The sequence below is a fragment of the Manihot esculenta genome, chromosome 12 (genome assembly GCF_001659605.2).
Source record: "Manihot esculenta cultivar AM560-2 chromosome 12, M.esculenta_v8, whole genome shotgun sequence".
Taxonomy (NCBI): domain Eukaryota; kingdom Viridiplantae; phylum Streptophyta; class Magnoliopsida; order Malpighiales; family Euphorbiaceae; genus Manihot; species Manihot esculenta.
In genome coordinates this window covers 4,951,916-4,978,604 of record NC_035172.2, presented here as the reverse complement: position 1 = coordinate 4,978,604, position 26,689 = coordinate 4,951,916, and the positions used below count along the sequence as shown (strand labels likewise).

Sequence of the window (26,689 nt, the reverse complement as noted above, 5' to 3'; positions counted from 1 at the left end):
TTCTATTCTACCCATTTGGATCTGTAAATCTTGTGTCTCACCTCTCATTAAGTCTCGTATATTCTGTTTGGATGAGAGTTAAAAAGTAATTAAATATAACGATAATAAAAAATTTATATTATCATAATTAAAAAGTGATAAACCACTTATACAAAAAAAAAAAAAAATCATCCAAACATATCCTTAGTGATCTCTATCATTACATTCACGCTTATTTTGAAGTGGCTTATAAATCTAGTTTCAATTTCTTATTCAAGCTTTATAGATATTTAGTCTATGTTTATTTATGAAAAATAACTTATATTTTAAAAAAATTATCTTTTATAAGAAATATAATTTTTTAAAAATGATTATTTTTATTTATTTTATTTTTCATAATATATTAAAATATTTTTTTATTAATTTTTTAATTACACTCATTTTAAATATATTAAAATTTATTAAATATTAAAAAATATTTTAAAATATTTTTTGAAAATAAAATAAAATAAAATTATAATAATTAATTTATATGTTACTGTAATTTAAAAAATGAATAATAATTTTAAAGTAATAAAAAATTAAATAAAAATTATGAAAATAAGTATTTATTACTGCAGTAATATATTCAGACAATAAATAGTATTTATTATTGCAGTAATATATTCAGACAATATACTTTTATCAAATATAAAGTTTTTTTTTTTTTAAAAAAAAAAAAGAAAAAGAAAAAGTGCCCGGCTTAAATAAACTTTAATTGGACACCCACTTGTCTGGCACACGAGCAAATCGTGATTCTGTTTCTTTTACTTACGGTCGGATACTCTAATTATTTTTAAATTTAATTTTTTATATAATTCTGAAATTAATTCTTGCATATTTTCCAAAAAGAAAGATTCATTCATATAAATTTATATATTTAAGATAAATAAATTTAAAATATTTATTTTATTTTAATTAAATTAATAAAAAACTCTATCTTTATTCTGCTGAGTCAATCCAATTAAATATATAGTGGAGCTAAAAATGTAAAATTTTATTTTTTAATTTAAATTTATTGTTGAATTATTATTAAAAAATTAATAAATTTAAATAAAACTAAATAAATTAAGAAAAATATAATTTGCATTAATTTTACTTATTTTTTTAATAATAGTTCTATGTTATAAAAAAATTAATATTTTTATAATTAAGGACAAAAGTAAGCTTTTGTGGCACCTTTCTGTTCATATACAAAAAACAGCAGACAAATAAATTTCGGTTTGCTTATTTATAAATTAAAACATAATATGGAAATTTATACATTAATATAAAGCAAAACGACATGTATATTGGAGAATATTCAAACATAATAATAATAATAAAATATTATTATTTAATTTTTATATTATAAAAAAATTTATTAATTTTAAAAAATATATTAAAATATTTCTAATATTTTAAAAAAATTTACTAATTAATTTCTCTAAATATAAATTTTATATTAATATTGAGAATTTTTATGATATAACACAGAATTGAGGGAGATTACTGATTTAAAAAAAAAATTAAATTTAAAAGACGACAAGTGAATTGAAGTAAAACCTTAAAAAGTTTTATACTAATTTAGATAAAAAAATGAAAATTGGAAATAAATAGAAAGATAAAATAAGAGATGTCGGCAGAGAAAAACAAAGCTGAGTAGGAGTGTCTATCAGTTCAGAGATACAAAAAAGAAAAGAAAATGTAAGATAAAAGATAAAACTGGCAAATGCTGCTGCTCCTTTTTCTGCTTCCGCATGCAACTTGGAATATTAAATACTTTTCTTCCTCCATTCCCTCTTTGTTTATTTTTCTCAATTTCACTATTAAATTTCCTCATATTTTCATTAAAATAATAATAATATTAATAATAATCAGAATTCTTCTGAATGATTTAGAAAGGTTATGTTGAGGAGTTCTATGATTCATTTAAAAAAAATTATTAATTAATTTATTAAAATATTTTTAAAATATTAAAAATATGTTAATTTAATCACTTTATTAGTTTTACTTATTAATGGTTTTATTTTAATTTTATAATATTTAAAAATTTATTAATTAATCTTTTAATTTTATAAAAAATATTTATTATTTAATTTATTTATATAGAAAGTATTTTAAATTTTTTTATAATATTAAATAATTAAAATTAATAAAATAATTAATTAATAAATTAATAAATTTTTTAATAAAACTTTTAATATATTTTTAAAATTAAAAAAATAATTAATAATACTAAAAGAATAAATAGTAATTTTTTCTTATTTTAATTTTTAATAAGAAAAATTAATTTTTAATAAGAAAACTACTTGATATATATAAAATTATCTGAAAATGGGTTTGATAATTATTAAATTAAATATTTAAAAAAAATTAATTAAAAAATTGCATGTAATAAATGCATAAATTTATATAAAACTAAATAATTTAATATATAATTTTTCCAATTATGCTGACTTTCATTTGATTTTTATTAGTGATGTGATGGGTGCCAAACTCTTACGGACATGTTAAATTTATAAATAGTTTTCAAAAAGTGTAATTTGGCTCGACTTCAAAATTATGGATTTTAAAAATTAAATTCAAGTGATTTTTTTAATTCTCATATTTAAAAATAGGATACATGAAAAAATCTTTAAATTAAAAAAGAATATTTTACACATCTGAAAATTTGGATGGAAAAAAACAAAATCGTCAATCGTTCTATCCAAAAGCAAGAACTTTAACTTTAAACATAGAAGATGAGACGTTGACGTAGATTAGGTTTAGTAATAAAGAGGTGTAAAAGACAAATTAGGACAAGATTATTGTTTCTTTTTGACAAAACGACAGTAGATCATCATAAATTGCTTGTTTTTCACGATTTACATGGGCTAGTGCGTCTTCCATCTTCTACTGGATCAATTTCTCTCCTTTTTTTTTTTTTTAATTTCAAATTTACTATTTAATTTTTTAATTGAAAAATTTATTAATTATCCTTAATTTTTAAAAATATATTAAAATAATTTCTAATTTTTAAAAACCTATTAATTAATTATTCTATTAATTTTAATTATTAAATGTTTTAATATTTAACTTTTGTAGTACAGGAAAATTTATAAATGGATCTATTAATTTTATAAAAATATTTATTAATTAATTAATTTATATTAAATATATTTAAAATTTTTTTATTATATTTAATTAAAATTAATAAAAAAATTAATTAATAAATTTTCTTATAACAAAGTGATGAAATAATAATTTTCTTTTTAATTAAAAAATCCCATTTCTAGACTCAACATTATCCAAAACGACTTTTTGCATTCGATAAAAGATATATAATAACCTTAGCTAGCTTAATTAGATATTTTTGTCCGATTCTTGCGTTAATTTCTACTTAATTATCTGCCATTTTAGAAATTCCCTTCCATTTTGTTTTTCAATTTTCGTTTTCAATGCCTGCTGAATTGTTGAATAAAGAAGTTTCTGACCCTACGCTGTAAGTTACATTTTAATCACTTTGCTCTATGACTATTATTTTTTTGGCTTCATTATGTACAATAATTTTTAGTAAATTCACCGAAGAAATTTTGAAGTGAATTGTCCATGGTACTGGAGAGCTACGTACACTAAGCATCTCGATCCCTTATTTACCCTCAATTGGTATAGCATAAAGAGGCTCTTCGTCTTTAGCTCGTACAAAGAGAGAAGGGTGAGAATTTGAATCATAATCTCCCATAAATTATATTATATTAAAATTATTTAATATAGATTAATTTATTTAAAGTGACAAGTCAACAAATGGATCCCATCAAAATTCAGCTTTATCCATGTATACATTAAAAACAATTACTAATTTTTCTTTCTATAGTAATTACAACTACTATTAAGTGTATACATGTACGAAGCAAGCTGAATCAAATTTTGAAAAATTTAATTTTAATTTAACAAAATCTTTTTGAGCTTAAGCCAAACTTAAGCTTGACTCGTTTTGAACTTGAGAGAAAATCAATAAATTTAAGTTTAGATCGTTTAGAAAATGAATTAAAACTTAATCAAACCAAGTTTCAAATAGCTCTAGTTCATTTATGGCCCCATTCAATTGTTACTCTAAAATTTATATGTCGGTTTCAGCCTTTCAGGTATGACAATGGCCACTTGGTAATATATTCACAACTTATAGTATGATAATAAATGAGCATTCTAGTGTTGTAGGCTTCACAAAATCTACCATCAAGAAGGTCTGATGACACATTGATTGCAGTCAAATGGTGGAATTCTGTGTGCACATATGATATCCAGTGGCCTATCTTTGTGCCTAAAATATTGTGGGTCTTGTTAACAGGCATAGTAAATAGAAGAATGTGACAAATGAAGTAAAGAGAATGGCTAAGGAGAATGTGACCGAAAGGAACCCAATAGTGGCCTTGAAAAGGACCTGCATATGTTCTCCAACCACCCACGCTGGCTCCTTTAGGAGCCATCTCCACCGATCCACTACAAAACAAAAGTCAGCACAGCCTTTAGTGAAAGAAGAAGATAATTATAAAAAGAGTAAGACTAGCCTAAGCTTTAAGTCCATCAAGATTCCTATGCATGGCAGTTCCCTCTGATGGGAAACCTCATCGCTTGTCTAGGTTTAGTAGGGTTTTCTTTGCCGTTTATAATACTGAATTAGGGAAACAAAAATGCATCTTTCTTTTCTATCTCGAGAAAAGTTTAGATTTCCTCCTCTTATTTATGTGGGTTAGTGAAAGAGAAAGAAGCTGATGGGTGCAAGGCAACCAAGAAGGAGAAAATTCTCCACAAGAGCTACTGTGTAGTGTTATTTGTGATTGTGACAAAACTATGGTGGGTGCAGCTGAATTGTCAAGTTTCACTAATCCTTGTTGGTTTGCGAGTTGTTTTTCTGTCGCATTCCACAAGGGGGATCTTTAATAGAAATGTGAGTCCAAATGCTACAGTTGTTGTGTCTTTGGCCTGCAGATAATACGAGATTGACACTACAAGATAAGACAAATTACATGAATATTTTCTGGTATGCTTAGGCTGGCTATTCTTGGGAAGAATGAATCCAACTCTGGAGATGATTTTATCCCCAACTTCGAAAAATTAGAGGTACCATCTCTGTCGTCTTAAAAAACGACCGAATGTTCACAATCAGGTGGTGGTAAAAATGAAAGAAATATTCCCAAGTGAGCGCTCGTTCTCACATGCTTGAAATATGAAAAGGATACTACGTACCAACATTGTCCATTTATTGAGTTTCTGCATGAAAAAGGACTAGTCGTTCAAGCGCAACCTATACATCTAAAATACAGATTTGAACCTCAATCCCTAAGCCAACAGGTTCACAATACTTTCAGCTGAGTTTGACATGTCTTTGCCTCCGCTTCCAGTTGTACCTATTATTGCCTTACACGAGTAGGAAGAGGGAGAGTAGAAAGCATAGTTTTATCCCTGCTGTGTTTTATAATGTCCAGTGGTTGACAGGACTGTTTACAGCTTGCTTAACAGGGAAACAAATATCAGAGAAAAAATAAACAGGGAAACAAATAGATGGTTATATATCACCAAGTATAAATATATATGTATGTATGTATATGTATATATAGCATCAAAGTTGATAGTATGTCCCTTGCCTCATAGATATAGCTTTGACGTTCGTAACCTGGGAATGCAATTAGGATACCTCTCACAACAGCCAGATTGAAAGATTTACATACATGTGATTCAGCAGTCTCTTCGTGCATTTTTCCGCTATTGGGTTACTCCAAGTAGAAGGAAAGAAAGAAGAGAAAGGTCTTACATAAATGAATGAATTGTTTATGAAACTTGCAGAGCTCTAACTCATGCAGTCAATTCTCTAACTTGGCTCCTCAAACGTTCAGGATTGCAAAAGAAGTCAACAAAAACACACTGTTGAAGTCCAATATGGGCGGTTGGTTGGATGGGGCTATAGGGCTGGAAAATGAGAACTACTGCCCTTCGTGAGTACAACTTAGGTCGTTTGGAGTGTTGGTAATATGGTTTTCGTTATGATTAACCATGTGGATCTCAGTGGGTATTATGGGAATGGAAACTCCGGTGATAGAAAGATCTCTTTCGTTTTCCTTCGTTTCCCACAAACGGCGCCAATTGATGATATGAGATCTAGAGAGAAATAGGATTTCTGCGTGTATGGAAAAACTTAGTCTGAAAGGGTCACGCTTCCCTCTTATTCCTTTTTCCCTTATCTTCTAGTGACGCATAACCGCCACCTGTCGCTATCACGCAGAGCCGTACATACAAGAGTACCTGCCTGTCCATCCTCATCAGGCGGCCATTTAATTTCCCTCCAACGCTCGTGCTGATAGGGCTGGACTTGCTCTCCTACTCCCTTTCACGTCAAATGAGCTAGGCTCCTTTCTAGTGAGCCTGGACGCTCGGCCAGCCCGACCTGCTTTAATCGTGGGTTGGATAGTGTATTGATGGTTCAGCTTGCGTAGTGGGCTCCAATGGATTTTGGCCTGTCTCTTCCTCTAGGGCTCGACCTCAACCAGGATGCCAGAGGTCCAGCAGTCATCAAATGCTATCCATGAAATTTTAGAGAGTCGTTGGAATAAAAGTAATACTCCTCTTCATTGTAAGGCACACTCATTAGTGCCTAAGTACTATAGAGAAGATTGGCTTCAAGGTGGAAACAATAGGTCCGTCGACAAGCACCAAAGGAGGATGAGGAGGTACCTTTGAATAAAGACAAATGCTTGAAAAGACTCTTTTCTAGTAAAGATGATTTTGGAAGAGTGCGAAAGGAGTATGGAACATTTTTTAGTTCATCAGATTATTTCAACCAACCACATGTAATGGCTGCAAGAGTAAATGAAGATCCAATTTCTTGGTGGGCTAGTTACGGTGCATCTACTCCTTTACTCCAATCTCTAGCATACGAGTTGCTATCACAACCAGCATCATCCTCTTGCTGTAAAGGAATTGGAGCACCTATTCATTTATTCAAAGTGTCAGAAGGAATAAATTGACAGCTCAAAGGTCTGAAGATTTAGTATATATCCCTTCTAATCTTAGTTTGCTTTCAAGGAAACAGGAGAACTATACTAAAGGAGCTTCAAAATATTGGGATACAGGTAAATATATTTTCCTATGCAACTTTGTTTTTCAACTTAAATTTTAGCATGTAAATTTACATATAACTAATTAAAAAAATCTAATTGTGTTATTTATAGGTGGAGATAACTTTGCTATGGAAGGGAATGACTTGCTTGATGTTGCTGATTTATCTATTGATGATCCAGCTTTAGAAACAATTATCTTTGATGAAGAAGAAGATTTGGAGATAGAATAGTTATTTAAAAAATAGTGTTGATTTAATTATGTTTTATTTGGTTGTATTTTAAATATTGGTTATCTTTAGACAATGGTTATTTTTTATATATGTTTATTGTGTCTCTTATTTTAGTTTATTATACAAGTGTATCAAGTACCCGGGTCTAAATTCGGATCCATATTCCCATACTTTCTATTTAAGAAGTTCATGAATCCGACACACAAATATGTATCCTTACCTTAACCGACACTCGTCAGTCGCACCCGAGTCTAAGTAACATGGTATATAAATTCTAATCATTGTGAATGAAATAAATACAGTTTTCTAATCAATTAACAATTAATATAAGATGTCACATAATCGTTGCTTTTTATTATCTTCATTCTTTATATCCAAATGCTCTTTTAGTAGTCATTACATTGCTGGTGTACACTGCCCAAAGTTAGGGTTTGGCGAGTTATTTTAATTTAGACTTGTCTGATTAGAAGATGCATTTATTTCCAAAATTTTCGAGGTGGATCTACTGGGAGTCTGTGAGTTGCTCTTATACAATGCAACATTCAAATAAGCACATCTAGTCTATTACAGCAAGAATCCAAGCATTGGTTCAATAAAGAAATTAGCCAATTAAAAAATGGTTACAAGCAAATTAAGCTTACCTCATTCTTTTTACAAAGTTCGAGGGTGATCTCTTCAACTGCAGCAGAGAGTTTTGCCTTTACCTTTTATCAAGCTCCTTCATTAATGGCTACAATCGCAGCATACATATCATAGAGAAAATATGTCAAATTAGAACACAGAAGAATCACAAACAGAAGGCGGTAAAATGAGCATGACAGGGAATACAAAATTAAAGAAAGTACTTTCTCAGATGTGACATCCTAGTGGGAAATTGCAAAGCCCATATCTAGCTGAAAAATTAGGGGTGTAATGGTAAAGCTACTCCATTTGTGACCTAAAGTCCTAAAATCACGAGTTCAAGCTACAGAAACAGCCTCCCTGCAAACCAGAAGTAAGGCTGTGTACATCAATCCTCCCCAGACCCAAGTATTGGATACTTTAATGCATGGGATCACAATGCTATATCTAGCTGAAAAATGTTATCACCAACTATTCCAATCATTTCATGTCAATCCCTAACTCCCTTCGAGAAACCAAACACATGAAGGCAATCTCTCTTCAAAGGCAATCCTTCAAAAACTACTGTAGAATCATAACAAGAATTGTCAAGACTCTTGCAAGGGTAGAAACTGAATTTTTCAAATAAGGCCAGGTTATTATGTTGCTAAAAGGTAAAATAAATTTAGGTTACACTCCATTACGTCTATTGCAGCCAATTTCACTATCTCATAGTCAATTTGGTTGAGAAAGCTTCAAGATTTAGCTCAACATTTTGGAAATCACATGCAAAATCATCAAATAAACTGGAAAACATTACTCCACATCCTAGTTAAAAATTATTATTTAATATGAAATACCAATTAAGGTTTCAAATCAAGATACTATATATATATATATGCACAGCACAAAAAGGAGATTTAAGCAAAGTTGGGTTAGCCTTGGTGGTATAATTGTTCCCAGAAAAACATATTTTAGATACCTAAGCTCCATATGAAAGGGTGGTAAAAGTGGGGCAGATGCCAACTACAGAATTAGAGCAGGATAGGTGCATGAAGCAATTTGACAAGAGTCCTACGTAATGACAAAATACTAGAAAAGTTGAAGGGGAAGGTTTGAGACCACAGTTACACTAGCTGTGATGCATGATTTGCTAGGCAGTGAAGAAACATGTACCCAATTAGCATGGCAGAAATAAGACTGTTAAAATTGATAGTTATTGCTCTTCTAAATTCATCACCGAATCATGAAATTTCTGACAGCATATAAAATTGTCTGTGTTGGAAGATTATCTGTACTCATATTGTAAGGAAACAACAACCAGCAAAAAAGAAAAAAATGCCAAAAAAAAAAAAAAAAAACAGTATTCCTCTTATTTTCTGAATAATATTATATCTGCATTGAAAGAGACTACAGAACTAACATCAGCATAAATAAAAAACAATGCTTCTATTTGAAATTGTTTAGTAATGAGAAGCACTCAATAGAAACAATTTATACTCAGTGACTCAGAATATCTTTATCATCCAGATTTTGGTAACTTCAGATTCTACCAGAACCAATATGGAGATAGAAGTGGCTTCAAAGATCTTAGAGAGGAAGGTTCTGCATCTACATACCATGTACAGTTGCTTAGAAAACCGCTGATTCTGTTATAGACGCTTTTATCGGCAAGACTTATCATTGACAGCAACAAGTAAATTGCAGCTCAAACACTTAATCGTCCTTTCTAGAAAAGACTAGTTTCAGATATCGGCAAGACTTATCATCGACAGCAGCAAGTAGATCGCAGATCAAACACTTAATCGTCCTTTCTAGAAAAGACTAGTTTCAGATAAGAATGAGTTTTATTAGATTAAGAATATGCTGTCATAGTGCTATTTTATTCTGATAGGGATTTTGCTATTTTATTTTAAGTAATCTCTATTTATAGGGATGAATTTCATGAATAAATTGTAATCTCTATTTATAGGGATCAATTTCATGAATAAATTGTAATCTCTATTTATAGGGATCAATTTCATGAATAAATTGTAATCTCTATTTATAGGGATGAATTTCATGAATAAAGCAAGCATATTCTGAGATACAAATCGAGATTAGAGGCTCTCTCTTTAACGAGAGTGGTAACGGGGCTCCCTCCAATGAGTTCCATCAAAGCAATAGGGAAAGGCAGCTGAAGATTCGGCGGTTCATCGACCCGTGGCAAGATCCTTAACCAGAGAGCTCAACAGATTCCTTTATACAAGATGAATCTCCAAGCAAGCATGGATGAAAATCAGAGTAAGCTAAGTAAATGCCATCCTTTGCAAGAAAACACAATGCTAGTACCAACAAAATGGTAAAAAAAGAGAAAAATCAAACAATTTTTTCATTTATGTGTGTGTACATGTGTGTGGAATCCCACTTTCTACATCCATTGGAGTTAGACGTCATGAAGCTTTTATGAAAAACACCAGAACTACATACCAAGACTCTGCCTGACAATATTGCCTCAACTGTTGTCTTTGGCCTTACTTTTTGTTTTCCCTTTCTTTTAGATATTGGCACCTGTAGAGCTCTTGTATACATTGTTAACACCCAGTTTATATTTAACACTACACTGTTGCTAAGAGTGAGAGAAAGAGAGTTGCAACATGTCCTACATGTTACCATAAAAAACAATTATGACAGGCCCCACATCTAGCAGAGATAAATTATGTTTAAGAGACTAAATAAAGACCAATCCTCAAATCTGACAGCAAAGACTCTAATCCTGAGTTGACCATGTTTATCCTATATAGAATTGGAACCAAATCCAACTGATTACCTGTGATGGGATGCCTTCCCAGGTAAGCACTACAACAAGCGGTCCAAACAGAATTAGAAGTCCATCGGTGGTAGAAGTTATATCTTTTCAGATCAAGAGATTTATCTCTATATGAATTTATTAAGTAGTTAGATTAAATTTTTATTTTTTATCTTGTCAGCTAGATAAATGACCATATTCAAATTAAACTCTACTTGTATCTGATTAGTTATAAGCAAGGGGTTATTAATGAATAAAACAAGCAGAAACTATTTACCAAATGAACTCTCTTCTAACAAGCTCTGAGGTACCTGAGTTCCCTCCATTGAGCTTTCAGAATCGCAATAAAGGCAAGGTCACAGTTGAAGGCAGCTCTCCTACTTGTAGACCTGTATGAATAGATCAGAAGTCTAAATTAAAAGAATAATTCAAATCCTACGGTTGAAGGCAGCTCTCCTACTTGTAGACCCGTATGAATAGATCAGAAGTCCAAATTAAAAGAACAATTCAAATCCTATTGCAAATAATAGTAACTAATTTTCAAGATAGAACTGAAGATAAAGCTAAGGATAAAAATAAGTGTAAAATCCTATCTCTATCCTGTTAATCTTGAAACATAACTCTACTGCTGTACTGCTGCTAATCCATCTTCTTACGGTGCAAGTATCTTATCTCTGACATTATACACTATACTTTTAAACAAAAGATAAAACAACAATACCATTCATTCTAAAATATCAAATGGTGAACATGAGAAATATAAACATGAACAGGATATTACTAGTTACTAACATTCCCAGAATGATAATGAGCCAACTCTTGTGCTGTAGATGTATCTATATGAGAAGGGGGAGGGGGAATCAAAATATATAAGTAGCATCTTGCCACAAGCAGTTTCCTCCAGTAGAAAATTTTGTGCATAGAAACAATAAATACAGAAACAACCAACTCAGGGAGAATATTCTAACTGCACAGGTAGAAAGTATCTGTGAATTCTCTGACCAGGAGATTAGATGACAGTATGCAAAGGTCCGAAAGTTGAAATACTTTTCTGCTTGGGGTTGCAGCCACCTAAATTGACTTAAGCCAATTTGGCTTGGCTTCTTCTTGCTATATGCCATCTTTTCTTTTCCTTGTTTATTACTGATGTGGAACATCCAACAAACCTTACCCAAAAATCTCATGCTGAAAGACTATCATCTAATGATGGGAGGTGTCTGTTGACCATAGATATTGTGGCAACTCGAGCTCATCTCCCTTGAACCACAGGTGAAACATGGCCGATGAGCATATTCAATTGAGACTGCAGATGCGTAAGCTCTCTCTGCAACTCTATAGCTTCAGCTTTATATGCCAGAGTTGCATCCCTAAAGATGAACAGAAATCTACCAGCCCAAGAAATAAAATACCAGAATGCAAGAATGAACTTGAATGGTAAAACTATACTTTCATACTTGACGGTAATTTGAGAACCTTAATTACATTATATTAAAACAGGGTACAATCCACAACTATGACATGCTTTGCTTCTCTTACTTTGAAAATCTCTCTCCACCGTAAGCATAAACAAAGTGCATAATGTTGGAAGTAAAAAATGTCACAATGCGAGATCATGCTTAACTATATTTCATATATCCAACAACCAGGATACCTTTCTTACAAACTAAAAATGATCCTCTGTAAGAGTTCTAAACACACAGAATATGCCTAGAAGCCATATGCCTGCCTCCACAAAATCTCAGAATCAGTATCATCACCTCCTACCTAATTTAAAATTTCCTTATGTCAAATCAATAAGTTAACTAGAATTTAACATGAAGTCTAAATCCTCCTCCTGTTGAGTCATGATATATTCACTTAATTTAAATTCTGGATTTGATTTAGAGCAAAGCAGCCTTCCAAATGGAGCTTATGTCGAATAAAAGAACAGTAACACTATAAAGAACTGTCATCTTAGCAGATTCACTTATATTATGTGATTTTGCTTTTTGTGATCCTACCATCACTGCCGTCCCAAATCAAGAATTAAGGCACGAAAAGCGATATAAAGAATATGCATGGGAAATTTACCTCCAATAGCTTCCCTTTCTGCAGAAATTGCCCATACCTGGAGAACGCAATCCGAAAATTACTCGACCCAAAAAAATATTCAATTAACCCCATGCTGAGGATTTAATCTAGCAAACTGAAGGCAAATAAGACACTTTTATTCTCTGCGCATATATTCCTGAGTATATAAATGAAATTTTTAAAAATAAAAATTGTGAAAATTAAAGGGAAGAGAGGAAGAGAGAGAACAGGTTAATAACTGGGAGAGTTCGGAGAGATAGAGGACGATTGAAGGGCGGAGGCTACAGCAGATCCAGTCTAGAATGGAGCATGCGTCCTCATATTAGAAGGGCCATCGGAAGTTGTCAGGGCCCAAATTCTCTGTGCACCTTCGTATCCCAATTCACTCAACAAAGCGCACAATCGAGCTCCATTCATTTCGAAAATTTTCACTCTTCTCGACTATTGTCGATCAATCAGTTGAATAACGCTCTAGAAAATGAACTTCTTCCTTTTCATTATCTTATACCGTTTTCAAATTTCTAGATGGTTATGCCATTGAGATAGTATCATCAATCAGTGAAAGAATATTAATCAGATATGTTGCTAAAAAATTGTTTTTGACCTTAGTTATCAATATATTTGTAATGAACAAATAAAATTATAATGTGAAAGAATTATGATTTTATACGTTTACGATAATTCAAATAAAATAAATAATTTTATATTTTAACAAAAAAAAATTCTTTAAAAAAAACAGTAAAAAAATTAAATAATATTTATTTTTATTTAATATTATTATTTTTTATGTATATGCGATTTATATTAAAAATTGAAAATTCAACAAAACTTCAACATTAAAGTCTAAGAGTAAAGCGTCACTTATTTAAATATTCATTTATATTTTTACAAAATAGTTTGATTCATATGTTTCAATAAAAATCATTTTGTCGCTGCCGGTCGAACCAAATACCCTTTCATTTTGATACTCTCCAGATTTCAGAAAGATGGACATTAAAATCTAAGGGCAAATGAACTTTACTGCTTTACATAATCATTAATTGGTTTCCTCTCTCATCAAGGAAGCATCTTTGGCTATCAAATGGATAGCTACTGAAATTTGTATCGGCAACTCTAAGAGGTGTTTTAATAGATAAGGATAATATTAAACCTTATTCGAGTATTTTGAAATAGTTTTCTGGTATATTTAGATGTGTATAATCCCCTTATTTGTAAGATGTAAACAGACTGTATGTATGTATTTAAACTCATCTGTTATTCATAATAATACACACTTTTCCTATTCTCTTATGGTATCAGAGCTGAAAGCTTAACATCATTTTTTTTTTATCCATTTCTTTTCTATTTGTGTTCCTTTCCTATGTTATGGATCCACCATCTCCTACTGTTGTGAGTTCAACAATCGCTTCAGCTGTGCAGTCCCCTACTGTGTCCTCTGGTTCTCAACTTGTTTCTATTAATGTTGCAGCGCAAGCACCTATCAAACTCACCTCCATGAATTACTAATCCTGGCATACACAATGGTATTCGCTGTTGGTGGGTATGATTTTCTTAAATATGTTTGAGAAACTAAGTGATGTAACCATTGAATCAGATCCAATCTGGTTTCATCAAGACCAATTAATTCGAAATGTTCTACTAGCATCTCTTTCACCGAATATTGTTCCTTTTATAGTTGGTGAGAAATCTGCATCTGATGTCTGGCTTACCCTGGCAAAGACGTATGCAAAACCTTCACAGGCTCGGATTATGAGTCTTAAGGAATCTCTGTTCACCACTAAAAAGGGATCCATGACTATCACTGAGTTTTTACAGAAAGTTAAAGCTATCACCACCACTCTTGCTGCCGCCGGTGTCCAGATTTCCATGAACGAAATCGTCCTTCATGTTCTTCATGAGTTACTCCCGGAGTATAAGGAAGTTGCTGCTGCAATTCGTGCTCGAGATACAGAGGTATCTTTTGATATTTTGCATGATAAACTTACTGATTTTGAAAGTTAGTTGGCTCGCGAATCAGGTTTTGTTGCTGTGCCGACTACGGTTAACTATACTGCCAAATCAGGATATGCTCGACCTCAGTCTCAATCAACTGGGAATTGATCAAATATGTCTGCTACGGTTTCATTGCCTGGTAATTCTGGAGGAGGATCGACTTCGAAAGCAAAAGTCAAATGCCAATTTTGTGATCAACCAGGTCATACCACCAAGCAGTGCTTTAAACTTAAAAAGTTGCTACCCTGGATGTTTAACAATGATGCATCGCAGGCTGCAAACAAAACTCAGGTTAATTGTATGACATAAACTGGGCAGTCTACTGATTCTAAGTGGATCATGAATTCCGGCGCCAATCAACATGTTGTTCAAGACTTATAGAATTTGGCAATCCATTCTGAATATGATGGCAATGACGATGTTCTTCTTGGTGATGGTAGTTCTCTCCTTATAACACATATTGGCTCTGTTCAACTTTTGTCACACTCAAAGCCCTTGCATCTGAATAATGTGTTATGTGTCCCTGCTTTAAATAAGAATTTGATTTATGTTTATCAGTTATGTGCTGCTAGCAATGTTGAAGTTACATTTAATCCATTCTTGCTTAATGTGAAGGATTTGAGCACGGGAGCGCTGCTGGTGGAAGGGAAGCCCGTTAATGGAATTTATGAATGGCCACCTAATCTGTCAGTTCTGCTAAAACCAAGTGTGAATCATACTGTTGCCCACTTACAGTCTCTTTGGCATCGTTGACTTGGCCATCCCTCTACCTCTGTTTTGCAACTTATTTTGAAGCAGTTTCAATTTTCAGTTGTAAATAATAATTTTTTCTGTAATTCCTGTAAGTGCAACAAAATGCACAAACTTCCATTTTCTCAATCCACAATGACCAGTTCAAAACTATTGGAATTAATTTACACTGATGTCTAGGGTCCTTTCCCGATTACTTCTGTTGATAGGTTCTGTTACTACTTGATTTTTGTCGATCACTATACTAAATATATCTGGTTCTTTCCCTTGAAACGAAAGTCGGATGTGTCTTCTATTTTTCCTATTTATAAGAAAATGATTGAGAATTATTTTGACATGAAAATTATTTCAATCTATTCAGACAATTGGGGGGAATTTCATCATTTAAAGAGTTTTTTACAAGATAATGGGATTTTGCATTTTCTCACTCCGCCTTATACCCCTGAACACAATGCAATTGCTGAATGTAGACACCGACATATTGTTGAGACTGGACTCACCTTACTTCATTCAGCTAATTTGCCACTTTTATTTCGGTCCTATGCTTTTCAAACGACAGTCTACTTAATTAATAGGATGCCAACTCCTATTCTTGAAAATAATTCTCCTTTCTAGTGTCTTCATAAGAAAGAACCAAATTATGTAAAATTGAAAGTCTTCGGGTGTTTATGCTACCCTTGGATCAGACCCTTTAATTCCCATAAGCTCTGTTCCTTGTGTTTTCTTAGGATACTCAATCACGCAGAGTGCGTATAAGTGCTACGATCCACTCACTTCGAAACTATATCTCTCTCGTCATGTGGAGTTTGTAGAAACAGCGTTCCCCTTTTGTACTCTTGCTCAAAACCTAGAACGCCCAAATTCTTCTACCATAGATACTTGGTCTCCCATCTATTTTGTTTTACCAATTGCAGGAATTGACAGTCTCAGGGAGCCAGAATCAAAGGTGGCTGCTATGGCTTCCCCTTCTCCGGTTCAGTTGCAACCAATGCCAAATCCGGGAGCCACATCGGAATCCAGATCAGGAACGGATATGGGTATGAGTTTTTCTACTGGTTTAATATCTGATAATACTGATACTGTGGATGTATCTCAGTTGGATTTGGTTCCTCAAGTGCAAAATCAGTCTATTCACCCGGCGATTATCAGGAGTAAAAATAATATTCGAAAGCCTATTCAGAAGTTGTGTTTGGCAATGATTTCTCAATCTCCAACTATGTTATTTGTTCCTAAAACAGTAGCACAGGCACGAAAAAAATCCCAAATGGAGATTGGCTATGGAGGCTGAATATAATGCGTTAATAAAGTAGAAGACTTGGAAGTTGATTTCTCCAGATAAAGCAACAAATGTTGTGAGCTGCAAGTGGCTATTTCGAATCAAGACTGATGCCCAAAGAAATCCGGTGAGAGAAATCCGGTGAGGTACAAAGCCCGTTTAGTAGCCAGAGGGTTCACTCAACGCTCTGGTTTTGATTTTGATCAAACTTTTTCGCTGGTTGCTAAACATCCTACTGTAAGAATAATTCTATCTCTTGTTGTTGTTCATGGGTGGTCTTTGAGACAAATTGACGTTAATAATGCTTTTCTGCATAGTGTGTTGACTGAAGAGGTTTTTATGGAGCAACCCCTGAGTTTGTCGATACTGATGCTCCTCATTATATTTGTCACTTGGAAAAGTCGTTGTATGGACTTAAGCAGGCACTAAGGGCGTGGTACTCTGAATTAACATCATTTCTTATTAGTGTTGGTTTTGAACAGTCGAAATCCGACAGTTGTTTGTTTATGTCGTTCAAGAATGGTCACTGTGTCTACATTCTTGTTTATGTCGACGATATCATCGTCACTGGCAATAACTCTGTTTTGATTGAGCAGCTTATACAGTTACTTGGTGGGAAATTCTCTATCAAAGACTTGGACACTTTGCATTATTTCTTAGGAGTGGAAGTTACAGGAACTGAGTCTGGTCTGTTTTTGTCTCAACAGAATTATGTTAGAGAGCTTTTGGAAAAAGTAAACATGCATGAAGCAAAATCTGCTGCCACTCCACTATCTGTATCTATGGTATTATGTAAACATGATTCAAATGCTTTAGATGATGTCTCCGAATACAGGGCGATCATTGAAAGTTTGCAATACTTGTTGTTAACTAGACTAGATGTTGCTTTTGTTGTCAATAAACTCTTTCAGTATACTTACCGGCCTACGTTCAATCACTGGGCAACAGTGAAGAGGTTACTTCGCTATTTGGTTGGAACAATTGATCATGGTTTGGTCTTGCATAAACAATCCACATTAAGTCTACATGCATTTTCAGATGTGGATTGGGCTGGTGACCGAGATGATCGAACATCAACAAGAGCTCACGTCATTTTTCTGAGGAGAAATCTCATCGCTTGATCGTCGAAGAAACATAAATCCGTTGCTAGATCTTCAACGGAAGCTGAATACAGGTCAATGGCTACAACTACAACTAACTTGATTTGGGTACAAAATCTGCTTCTTGAATTGAAAGTTTGAATTCCGGATAAACATTATCACTTTGTCAGACAGAAAGTTCAAGTTGGCCATCTACGAGTTACCCATGTTTCTTCTAAAGAACAAATTGCTGATTTATTAACCAAGCCATTGCCAATTACAGAGTTTACAAAGTTCAAGAACAAGACTGGTGTCGGAACTCGACCACCATCTTGCGGGGGCATAATAGATAAGGATAATACTAAACCTTCTTCGAGTGTTTTAAAATAGTTTTCTGTTGTATTTAGATGTGTATAACTCCCTTATTTATAAGATATAAACAGACTGTATATATATATTTAAGCCCATCTGTTATTCATAATAATACACACTTTTCCTATTCTTTTACTTTTTCCTATACTCGTTGGTGCAAATATTGCAATAGAAACCAAATATACCTGACTCGCGGTTGTCGAAGCCGGCCAAAAATAACTTTTCTGGTTATCAACAATTTACAACTGCAGATAGTGGTGAAAGGATCGAATCCACAGAGAATTGATTACCTATTTATTTTTCTCAACAAGACCAATAAAATTAACTGAAACAATGAGATAAACAAAAAATGAGATAAAAACTGAAAGTGGGATCAAATGAGATAAACTGAAAGCTGAATAAAAATAAATTGCAGTAAAAGTAAAATGGGGGGTTTTGAGATTGATTGTAGTAACTAATAATGAGCATAATAATAGAAAGCAAATAATTAAGTAAAAAGTAATTAATAATGAGAAAGCTCTAGTTGAAATATTGGATCCACTTTAGTTGTTGGGGTTGATCACAGACACTTTGCTCTTTTGAGTTGACCCAATAAATTAGTTATGGAGATGAAAGACGCTTCTCACCACCATTATCTCTCCTTAGGAATAAATTAATTAGGGAACGTCCTCTAATTAATTAGGGAACGTCCTCTAATTAATTACTAATTAATAAATTGCCAAGGAACGTCCTTGAGCCTTAGGTATCAAAACAATTGTCAATTGCATTAAAAAAGAGAGAGACCAGCTACCCAAACGTATGGAGATAACGCTAGATCATGCAATTTCCTTGGGTTCTATCCCAAGTGTCCTCATGTAAGAATAACCCAAGCAATTACGGACTTAAATTATTCAAATTAACAAATAATTATTTTGCAATAAAAAAATCAACGTAGATTTCAATTACAAAATAATATGAAGATTAAATATGAAATTGCATAAATATTGAATTTTCAAAAATTAAATAATATTTGATCAAGTCTCACAACTCATTAACTAACTAAAATTTTAACCAATATTCAACTAGATGAAAGAATTTAGCCACTCATTGGCTAAATTAAAAATAGAAAATAAATAAAAGGGAAAAGAAATAAAAACCGAAGGATGGAATTCTGCCTTGCGCTTGGAGCGGAAATCTCCGAATGGAGAAATCGGAGGTGCTGTCGTCCCTTGAATTGTTCACTGGAAGTTCTATTTATAAGTGCAGAGGAGCGCACTATTTAGGAAAATTGCTGGCCTGGGAATGGATTGAGTGTGCGAATGTCCACGTGAAGCTGGAGTGGGGGCGCGTGAATGTGCTGTGCATGTTGAAGTGGCGGGGCTTGTTCCGCGTGAAGGGAAGCGGGCCATGGGCAAGAGATGAAGTGCGGTCCACGTGAGAGCATTGCATTGGCGGGTCCATTGTGAGTGCTTTGGTCCATGGTCCATGCGCTGGGGTCCACGTCCATGTGAGGAATTGATGAAGCTTGGTGAAGCGAAGTCCTTTGGTCCACGTATGCAAGGTGGAGTCCATGTGCTTGATTGTGCATGGACAGGTCCACTGGAGGGAATGGTGGGCTTGCGGCCATGTGCTGGTGAATGGGTTGTCCACAATGCGAATGGGAGCGTTGAAGCAGCAGGGCCCATCCGTGGGCTGGAGCTGAGGAAATGCGCTGCCCATGTAATTGTGAATGGGCTTTGATTTGAGCTTGCGGAAATGGGCCGTCCAATTGCTTCAACATTCACACTTCAAAATATTTTCTTCTCATTTAGGCTCTCTTTTACTCCAAATAAGGCAGTTTTAGGGAGTGTTTCTCCAAATTGTCCTTTTACACTATTTTCTGCAAAATAATATTAAAAGCAATAAATTAAGCAGAAATCACGTAAATATTTATCAATAATATTAATATAAAATGGACTAATTTATGCTCTATCAATACCTGTACAGCTCAAGAAGCACCCAATAATTTTATGCCGTTGAAGTTCATTTCTTGCTTTATCTTTTATTTATTTATTTTAAATGTCTCTTGCAGCAATAATTGAAGCGCGGACATTCATACATAGATAATGGAAAACTGATTGAAATTGCTAGGTTGGAGTATCAGAAATTCTGGAAAAGATGCACTTATGATCTTATTGATATAATCAATACATGCCTAGCTACCATCATAGCTAATTACTTAACTAATCAATGTCTCTCTTCTATAATTTATTCCTCTTCAGGCAGTTCCTGTATCTGTATGGTTGAAATCCTGCATGCACACCACAAAGAAGAGCTGAAATTAGAGTTTGAGCAAGAGAAAAATCAGAAATTAAAATTTGTATTAAAAAAAGTCATTTGAAAAATTGAAATCTTACATGAATTTGTAAGCATTTGCCAAATAAAAAATACCTCTACGGTCCAAGGCAGTTGATGGGAAGTTGGACATGGCACAAGTAAGGAATTTTCCTAGCTTTTATAAGGCTAAAACCACCAGCTGCAGCAGCGTCCTTTATACATTTACAAATCTGTTCGCGTATTGCAGGGTTGTTAGCCTCTTTGCACGGCCGTACAGCAGGAGGCAGAGGGCATGGATCAGGCCCCACCACAAAGAACGTGCACGGGTCCAATTCTCTTAAGGCTCTGCTGCATGTGATTCCTTGCACAGTGTTTCCACTGCCTATCACCACCAATAGCACCCATCCAATTGCCCACAAACCCACCGTGATCACCTTGTTGCTCACCATTGTTCTTTAGCCTCGCTCTTTCAACTCTGTGGCTTGCTTCACACAGCTTGGCTGGTTATTTATAGGCTATTTTTAAACTAGTTTTATTAATTTAAATCTCAAATATTTATTTTATATTTTATTTATATATATATATATATATATATTTAAAAAAATACTATTAAGATTTCAATTCTTATCTGGTATGTTTGATTTTTTGTTGAGATATTATAATAAATACAAAAAATTAAATAAATATTTATTTAATGGCCATATAAAAAAATTGAGGTTAAGATGCACTGTAAAATTGAAAGAGAATTAACCTAATTTTTATCTGACAAATAATGATGCTTTAAATAGATCCACCAAATTAAATCTTAATTTGGTAAGTAGTTCTTGTTATGGATAAAATCCTGCAAACCACAAAACAACAGTTGAAATCAGCATGATAAAATGTAACTGTCTCGATATAAATAACTTTCAGATTTATTGAAATCAAATATAACCATCTCGAAATAAATAGTATTAGAAAATATAACCGTTTCGAAATAAATAATTTTTAAATTTATTGAACTTTCAGATTTATTGAAATCATCATCAGAAAATATAACCGTCTCGAAATAAATAACTTTTGGATTTATTGAAATCAGCATGAGGAAATGTAACCGCTTCGATATAAATAACTTTCAGATTTATTATTTATTTAATTTAAAATGATTAATTTAATTTATTTAGTAATTCAAGCCGGTTATTATATTTATAATTAAATTTTTTAGTGCACTCACAAATTTAGTATAGTAATAAGTGCATTTGAATAAATTTGAGAGATTTTAGGTTTTGCTTTCTTAATTCTTAATTTTTAATTCAAAAAATAAATAAATTTTTTAGCAATTTCACAGTTCGAAATTTCACATAATTAAATAAAAGAAGGAAATTAATTAAAGTTAAAATAAAAGAATTGAAAATCTTTATTTGCTGCAGTCCGTAGGGTCGATGGGATCCGGAATTTGGAGATGGCACAAGTCAGGAATTTGCTTCAATTTCTGAAGGTTAATATGAGCAGATGAACCAGCTTGCTGGAAACATAGACAAAGCTGTCTGCGTATTTCCGTGGTGGTAGCCTCCTTGTTCACATTCTGTACGGGGGAACAGCAAAGAGGATTGGGCGATGGAGCAGTGCCTCCGGCGAAGGGAGTGCATGGCGCCAATTCAGTTAAGGCTTCAATGCATGTGATTCCCTGCACAGTGTTTCCACTGCCTATCACAAGCAATAGCACCGATGCTAATGCCCATAAGCCCACAATCGCCTTGTTGCTCGCCATTTCTTTACAAATTTTTAACTTTAACTAATTAACTCCTTCAACTGTGTTGCTTGGTTCATGCAGCATTGCTGGTTATTTATAGGCTACTTTTAAACCAGTTTTAGTAATTAAAAATTATATTTATTTAGTTAATAAAAATTACTAATAGGTTGGAGTATCAGAAATTCTGGAAAAGATGCACTGACGATCTTATTGATATAACCAATACATGCCTAGCTACCATCATAGCTAATTACTTAACTAATCAATGCCTCTCTTCTATAATTTATTCCTCTTCAGGCAGTTCCTGTATCCGTATGGATGAAATCCTGCATGCACAACACAAAGAAGAGCTGAAATTAGAGTTTGAGCTAGGGAAAAATCAGAAATTAAAATTTATATTTAAAAAAAGTCATTTGAAAAATTGAAATCTTACATGAATTTGTAAGAATTTGCCAAATGAAAAATACCTCTACGGTCCAAGGCAGTTGAAGGGAAGTTGGACATGGCACAAGGAAGGAATTTTCCTAGCTTTTGTAAGGCTAATACCACCAGCTGCAGCAGCCTCCCTAATACATTCACAAATCTGTTGGCGTATTCCAGGGTTGTTAGCCTCTTTGTTCACCGTCTGCACGGCCGTACAGCAGGAGGCAGAGGGCAATGGAGCAGGCCCCAGCACGAAGGCCGTGCACGGCTTCAATTCTCTTAAGGCTCTGCTGCATGTGATTCCTTGCACAGTGTTTCCACTGCCTATCACCACCAATAGCACCCATCCAATTGCGCACAAACCCACCGTGATCACCTTGTTGCTCGCCATTGTTCTTTAGCCTCGCTCTTTCAACTCTGTGGCTTGCTTCACACAGCTTGGCTGGTTATTTATAGGCTATTTTTAAACTAGTTTTATTAATTTAAATCTCAAATATTTATTTTATATTACATATATATATATTAAAAAAATATTATTAAGATTTCAATTCTTATCTGGTATTTTTGATTTTTTGTTGAGATATTATAATAAATACAAAAAAGTAAATAAATATTTATTTAATGGCCATATAAAAAAATTGAGGTTAAGATGCACTGTAAAATTGAAAGAGAATTAACCTAATTTTTATCGGACAAATAATGCTGCTTTAAATAAATCCACCAACAACTTTCCATCTTCTAAATCTTTTTTTTTTTTCAGTTTTAAATCTTAATTTGGTGAGTAGTTTTTGCATATTGGCTTTGTTTGGTAATTATATTGTCTTTGTCCCTATTCATAATTATTCTTCCATATGGAGTGTGAATTATAAATCTTTTTCAAAGCACATTATTCCTTTTTTAAAATAGTGCTTAATTAAACAATTTATATATATATATATTAATATTTTCATAAAATTATTAATAATTATATTTTTTAATATTTAAATTAATTTTAGAAATTACATAATTTTAATGGGTTATACAAATTTAAAACTTTTTAATCTTATTCGTATTTGATTTCAATTAAAAAAAATTCCCTTAAGTAATTAACTAAAATAAGAATCTATACTTTCAAAAAAATTTGTAACTTTCATATTTTTAAAAAATTATTATTTTTTTAAAATATAAAAAAATCATAATTCTTTCCTTTGAGAAATTAATTATTTTTTAATAGAACTAAAAGTAAAGATTCAGCTCAATTAATTAAAAATGGCTAAATTTAATATAATTTATAATTATAATTTATCTCTTGTTTAATTAATTTAGTCATTTTAAATTTATTAGATTGATTATTAACTTTTATCTGATCAAATTGAATATGATAAATATGAGTAATATTTAATAGAAAAATTAGTAATTCTTAATTTTCTACAGACAGTACTATTATAATATTTATAGCCTATAATTACGTATAAAATTAAACTTATTAATGTAAAAAAATGTCAAAAAATATATTATTGGCTCTTAAAATTATGTACATAAATAAATTAAATTACAATTAAAAATCAAACCAAATTAAAAAAATTAATTTTGAGATATATTTCTTAAAAAATTGATTAGAGTATAATTATTAAAATTAATAAAATTAAAAATTTTTTTTGTAATTATTCTTTCTAAATTATATTAAAATATTAATTTAAAGCGTTAACTAAGACATTAACTCAAGCTATTAAGATGTAGCTTATATACAGAAGGATAATGTATAAAAAGATATGAGCTCCGCAAGGTTCACGTGAGTTAGTACAGTAACTAATCACATAATAATTAATTATTTTTTAACTGAATAAGTTAGTCTAACTAACTAGCTAGCTAACAAATGTAGCTCAATTTTATTGTACAACTTGATACTTCTCTCAAGTTAAATATATACTTTAGTTATGTTCAATTTGCTAAAGAAATATTTAATTTTTTTTTAGATGTAGAGTCTTAATAAATAAATCTGCTTCCCGTTCTAAAACACACTTCCTTTGGGATGTAATAATTCCTTTCTTGGACCTAGCTATTTCAAGACCTAAGAAATAGTGAAGACCTTCCAAGTCCTTCAACTTGAATATGTGACTGTAAGGAAGCCTTAAATGGATCGATTAACTCTTTATTATTGCTTCCAATAACAATATCATCAATATATATTAACACAACAATAAATCCTTCACTTTTATGCTAAGTAAACAGTGAATAATCACATTTTGATTGAGTAAATCCTTCTTTCAATGAACACTCATTAAATTTGAGATTTCACTGTTTTCAAACTTATTTCAAACCATACAAGAAATTTTGGGTTTACAAATAAGTCTTGACTTATTTCTATACTTTCCCTAAACTCCATATCCCATATAATACATTTTTATATAAATCATGATTAAGGAAGGCATTGTTAATATTCAACTAAGATAAAACCTAATTATTTATTGCTATCAAAACTAAGAAAGTTCTACCTGTGCTATGTTTGGCCACGGGACCAAAAGTCTGCCAAACCCAACTCTTTGGTTGCAACCTTAACCACCAATCTAACCTTATATATATTAACATTCCCATCAGCCTTAAACTTTATTTTATATACCCTTACAACCCAACGATTTGGGTATAGCTCATAAACTTTAAGGTGGTGGATTGTAAGTGGGTATACAAATTTTAAGGTGGTGGATTGTAAGTGGGTATATAAAATAGGACGATTAGAACTAAATGACTAAATAATTATTTTCTTAGGTTTAGAAAGACTACTATTTATAAAATAGTAATTTTTTAAAAAAATATTTATATAATAATAATTTAGTTCAATTTTTTTGTTATTGAATTAAATCGAATAATCAAAAATATTAAAAATAGAAAATATTAAAAACATTTAAACATATTGCACACTTTAAATTGAAAAAAAAACAATTAAATTAAATTAAATCCATTTCATCTGATTGGTCGATTTTAATCGAAAACTATTCAGCGAAATGCACGAGCGGCAGTAGCTAATAATTAATCTTTTGTGGAAGTTCATTTTTTCTTTTCTTTTTTTTTTTAAAAATGCTTATTGCAGCAACTCAAGTGTATTATATATATATTGAAATTGAAATTGGTAGATAGGAAGATCAGAAATTCTGAAAAAGAAATGCAAATATGATTTCACTGATATAACCATACATGCCTAGCTGCCATCATAGCTAATCAATTAATCAACTAACTAATGCTTCTTTATTATAAATTATTCCTCTTTAGACATATGGAAGCCCAGATGCCCCTCTACGCAGTTCTTGTTATAGATGAAACCCTGCACACCACAAAACAACAGTAGTAACGTTTCGATTTAAATAACTTTCAAATTTATTATTTATTTAATTTAAAAGATTAATTTGATTTATTTAATAATTCAAGCTATAAATTCGAAATTTCACATAAAAGAAGGAAATTAATTAAAGTTAAAATAAAAAATAATTTTGAAAATCTTTACTTGCTGCAGTCCGTAGGGTCGATGGGATCCGGAATTTGGAGATGGCACAAGTCAGGAATTTGCTTCAATTTCTGAAGGTTAATATGAGCAGATGAACCAGCTTGCTGGAAACATAGACAAAGCTGTCTGCGTATTTCCGTGGTGGTAGCCTCCTTGTTCACATTCTGTACGGCGGAACAGCAAAGAGGATTGGGCGATGGAGCAGTGCCTCCGGCGAAGGGATTGCATGGCGCCAATTCAGTTAAGGCTTCGATGCATGTGATTCCCTGCACAGTGTTTCCACTGCCTATCACAACCAATAGCACCGATGCTAATGCCCATAAGCCCACCATCGCCTTGCTGCTCGCCATTTCTTCACAAATTTTTAACTTTTAACTAATTAACTCTTTCAACTGTGTTGCTTGGTTCATGCAGCATTGCTGGTTATTTATAGGCTACTTTTAAACCAGTTTTAGTAATTAAAAATTATATTTATTTAGTTAAAAAAATACCAATAGGTTTTAATAAATA

At 32.3% G+C, this 26,689-nt stretch overlaps 4 protein-coding genes across 4 annotated transcripts; all 4 read right to left on the bottom strand.

Annotated features, from left to right (window-relative positions):
- Positions 1–20,477: 20,477 nt before the first annotated feature.
- On the bottom strand, positions 20,478–20,995 carry LOC110628422. Its single transcript, XM_021775070.1, has 2 exons — positions 20,667–20,995; positions 20,478–20,520 (listed from the first exon to the last, which is right to left on the bottom strand). The coding sequence occupies exons 1-2, from the start codon at positions 20,993–20,995 to the stop codon at positions 20,478–20,480; spliced, it is 372 nt and encodes a 123-aa protein (XP_021630762.1).
- A 947-nt stretch (positions 20,996–21,942) lies between these two features.
- Positions 21,943–22,296, bottom strand: LOC110628420 (non-specific lipid-transfer protein 2). Its single transcript, XM_021775069.1, has one exon. It carries the CDS (start codon positions 22,294–22,296, stop codon positions 21,943–21,945), a length of 354 nt encoding a protein of 117 aa, XP_021630761.1.
- Positions 22,297–22,561: 265 nt separating this feature from the next.
- LOC110628419 (non-specific lipid-transfer protein) lies at positions 22,562–23,092 on the bottom strand. Its single transcript, XM_021775068.1, has 2 exons — positions 22,752–23,092; positions 22,562–22,604 (listed from the first exon to the last, which is right to left on the bottom strand). The coding sequence occupies exons 1-2, from the start codon at positions 23,090–23,092 to the stop codon at positions 22,562–22,564; spliced, it is 384 nt and encodes a 127-aa protein (XP_021630760.1).
- Positions 23,093–26,175: 3,083 nt separating this feature from the next.
- LOC122721370 (non-specific lipid-transfer protein 2-like) lies at positions 26,176–26,529 on the bottom strand. Its single transcript, XM_043948959.1, has one exon. It carries the CDS (start codon positions 26,527–26,529, stop codon positions 26,176–26,178), a length of 354 nt encoding a protein of 117 aa, XP_043804894.1.
- Between the last annotated feature and the right edge of the window lie 160 nt (positions 26,530–26,689).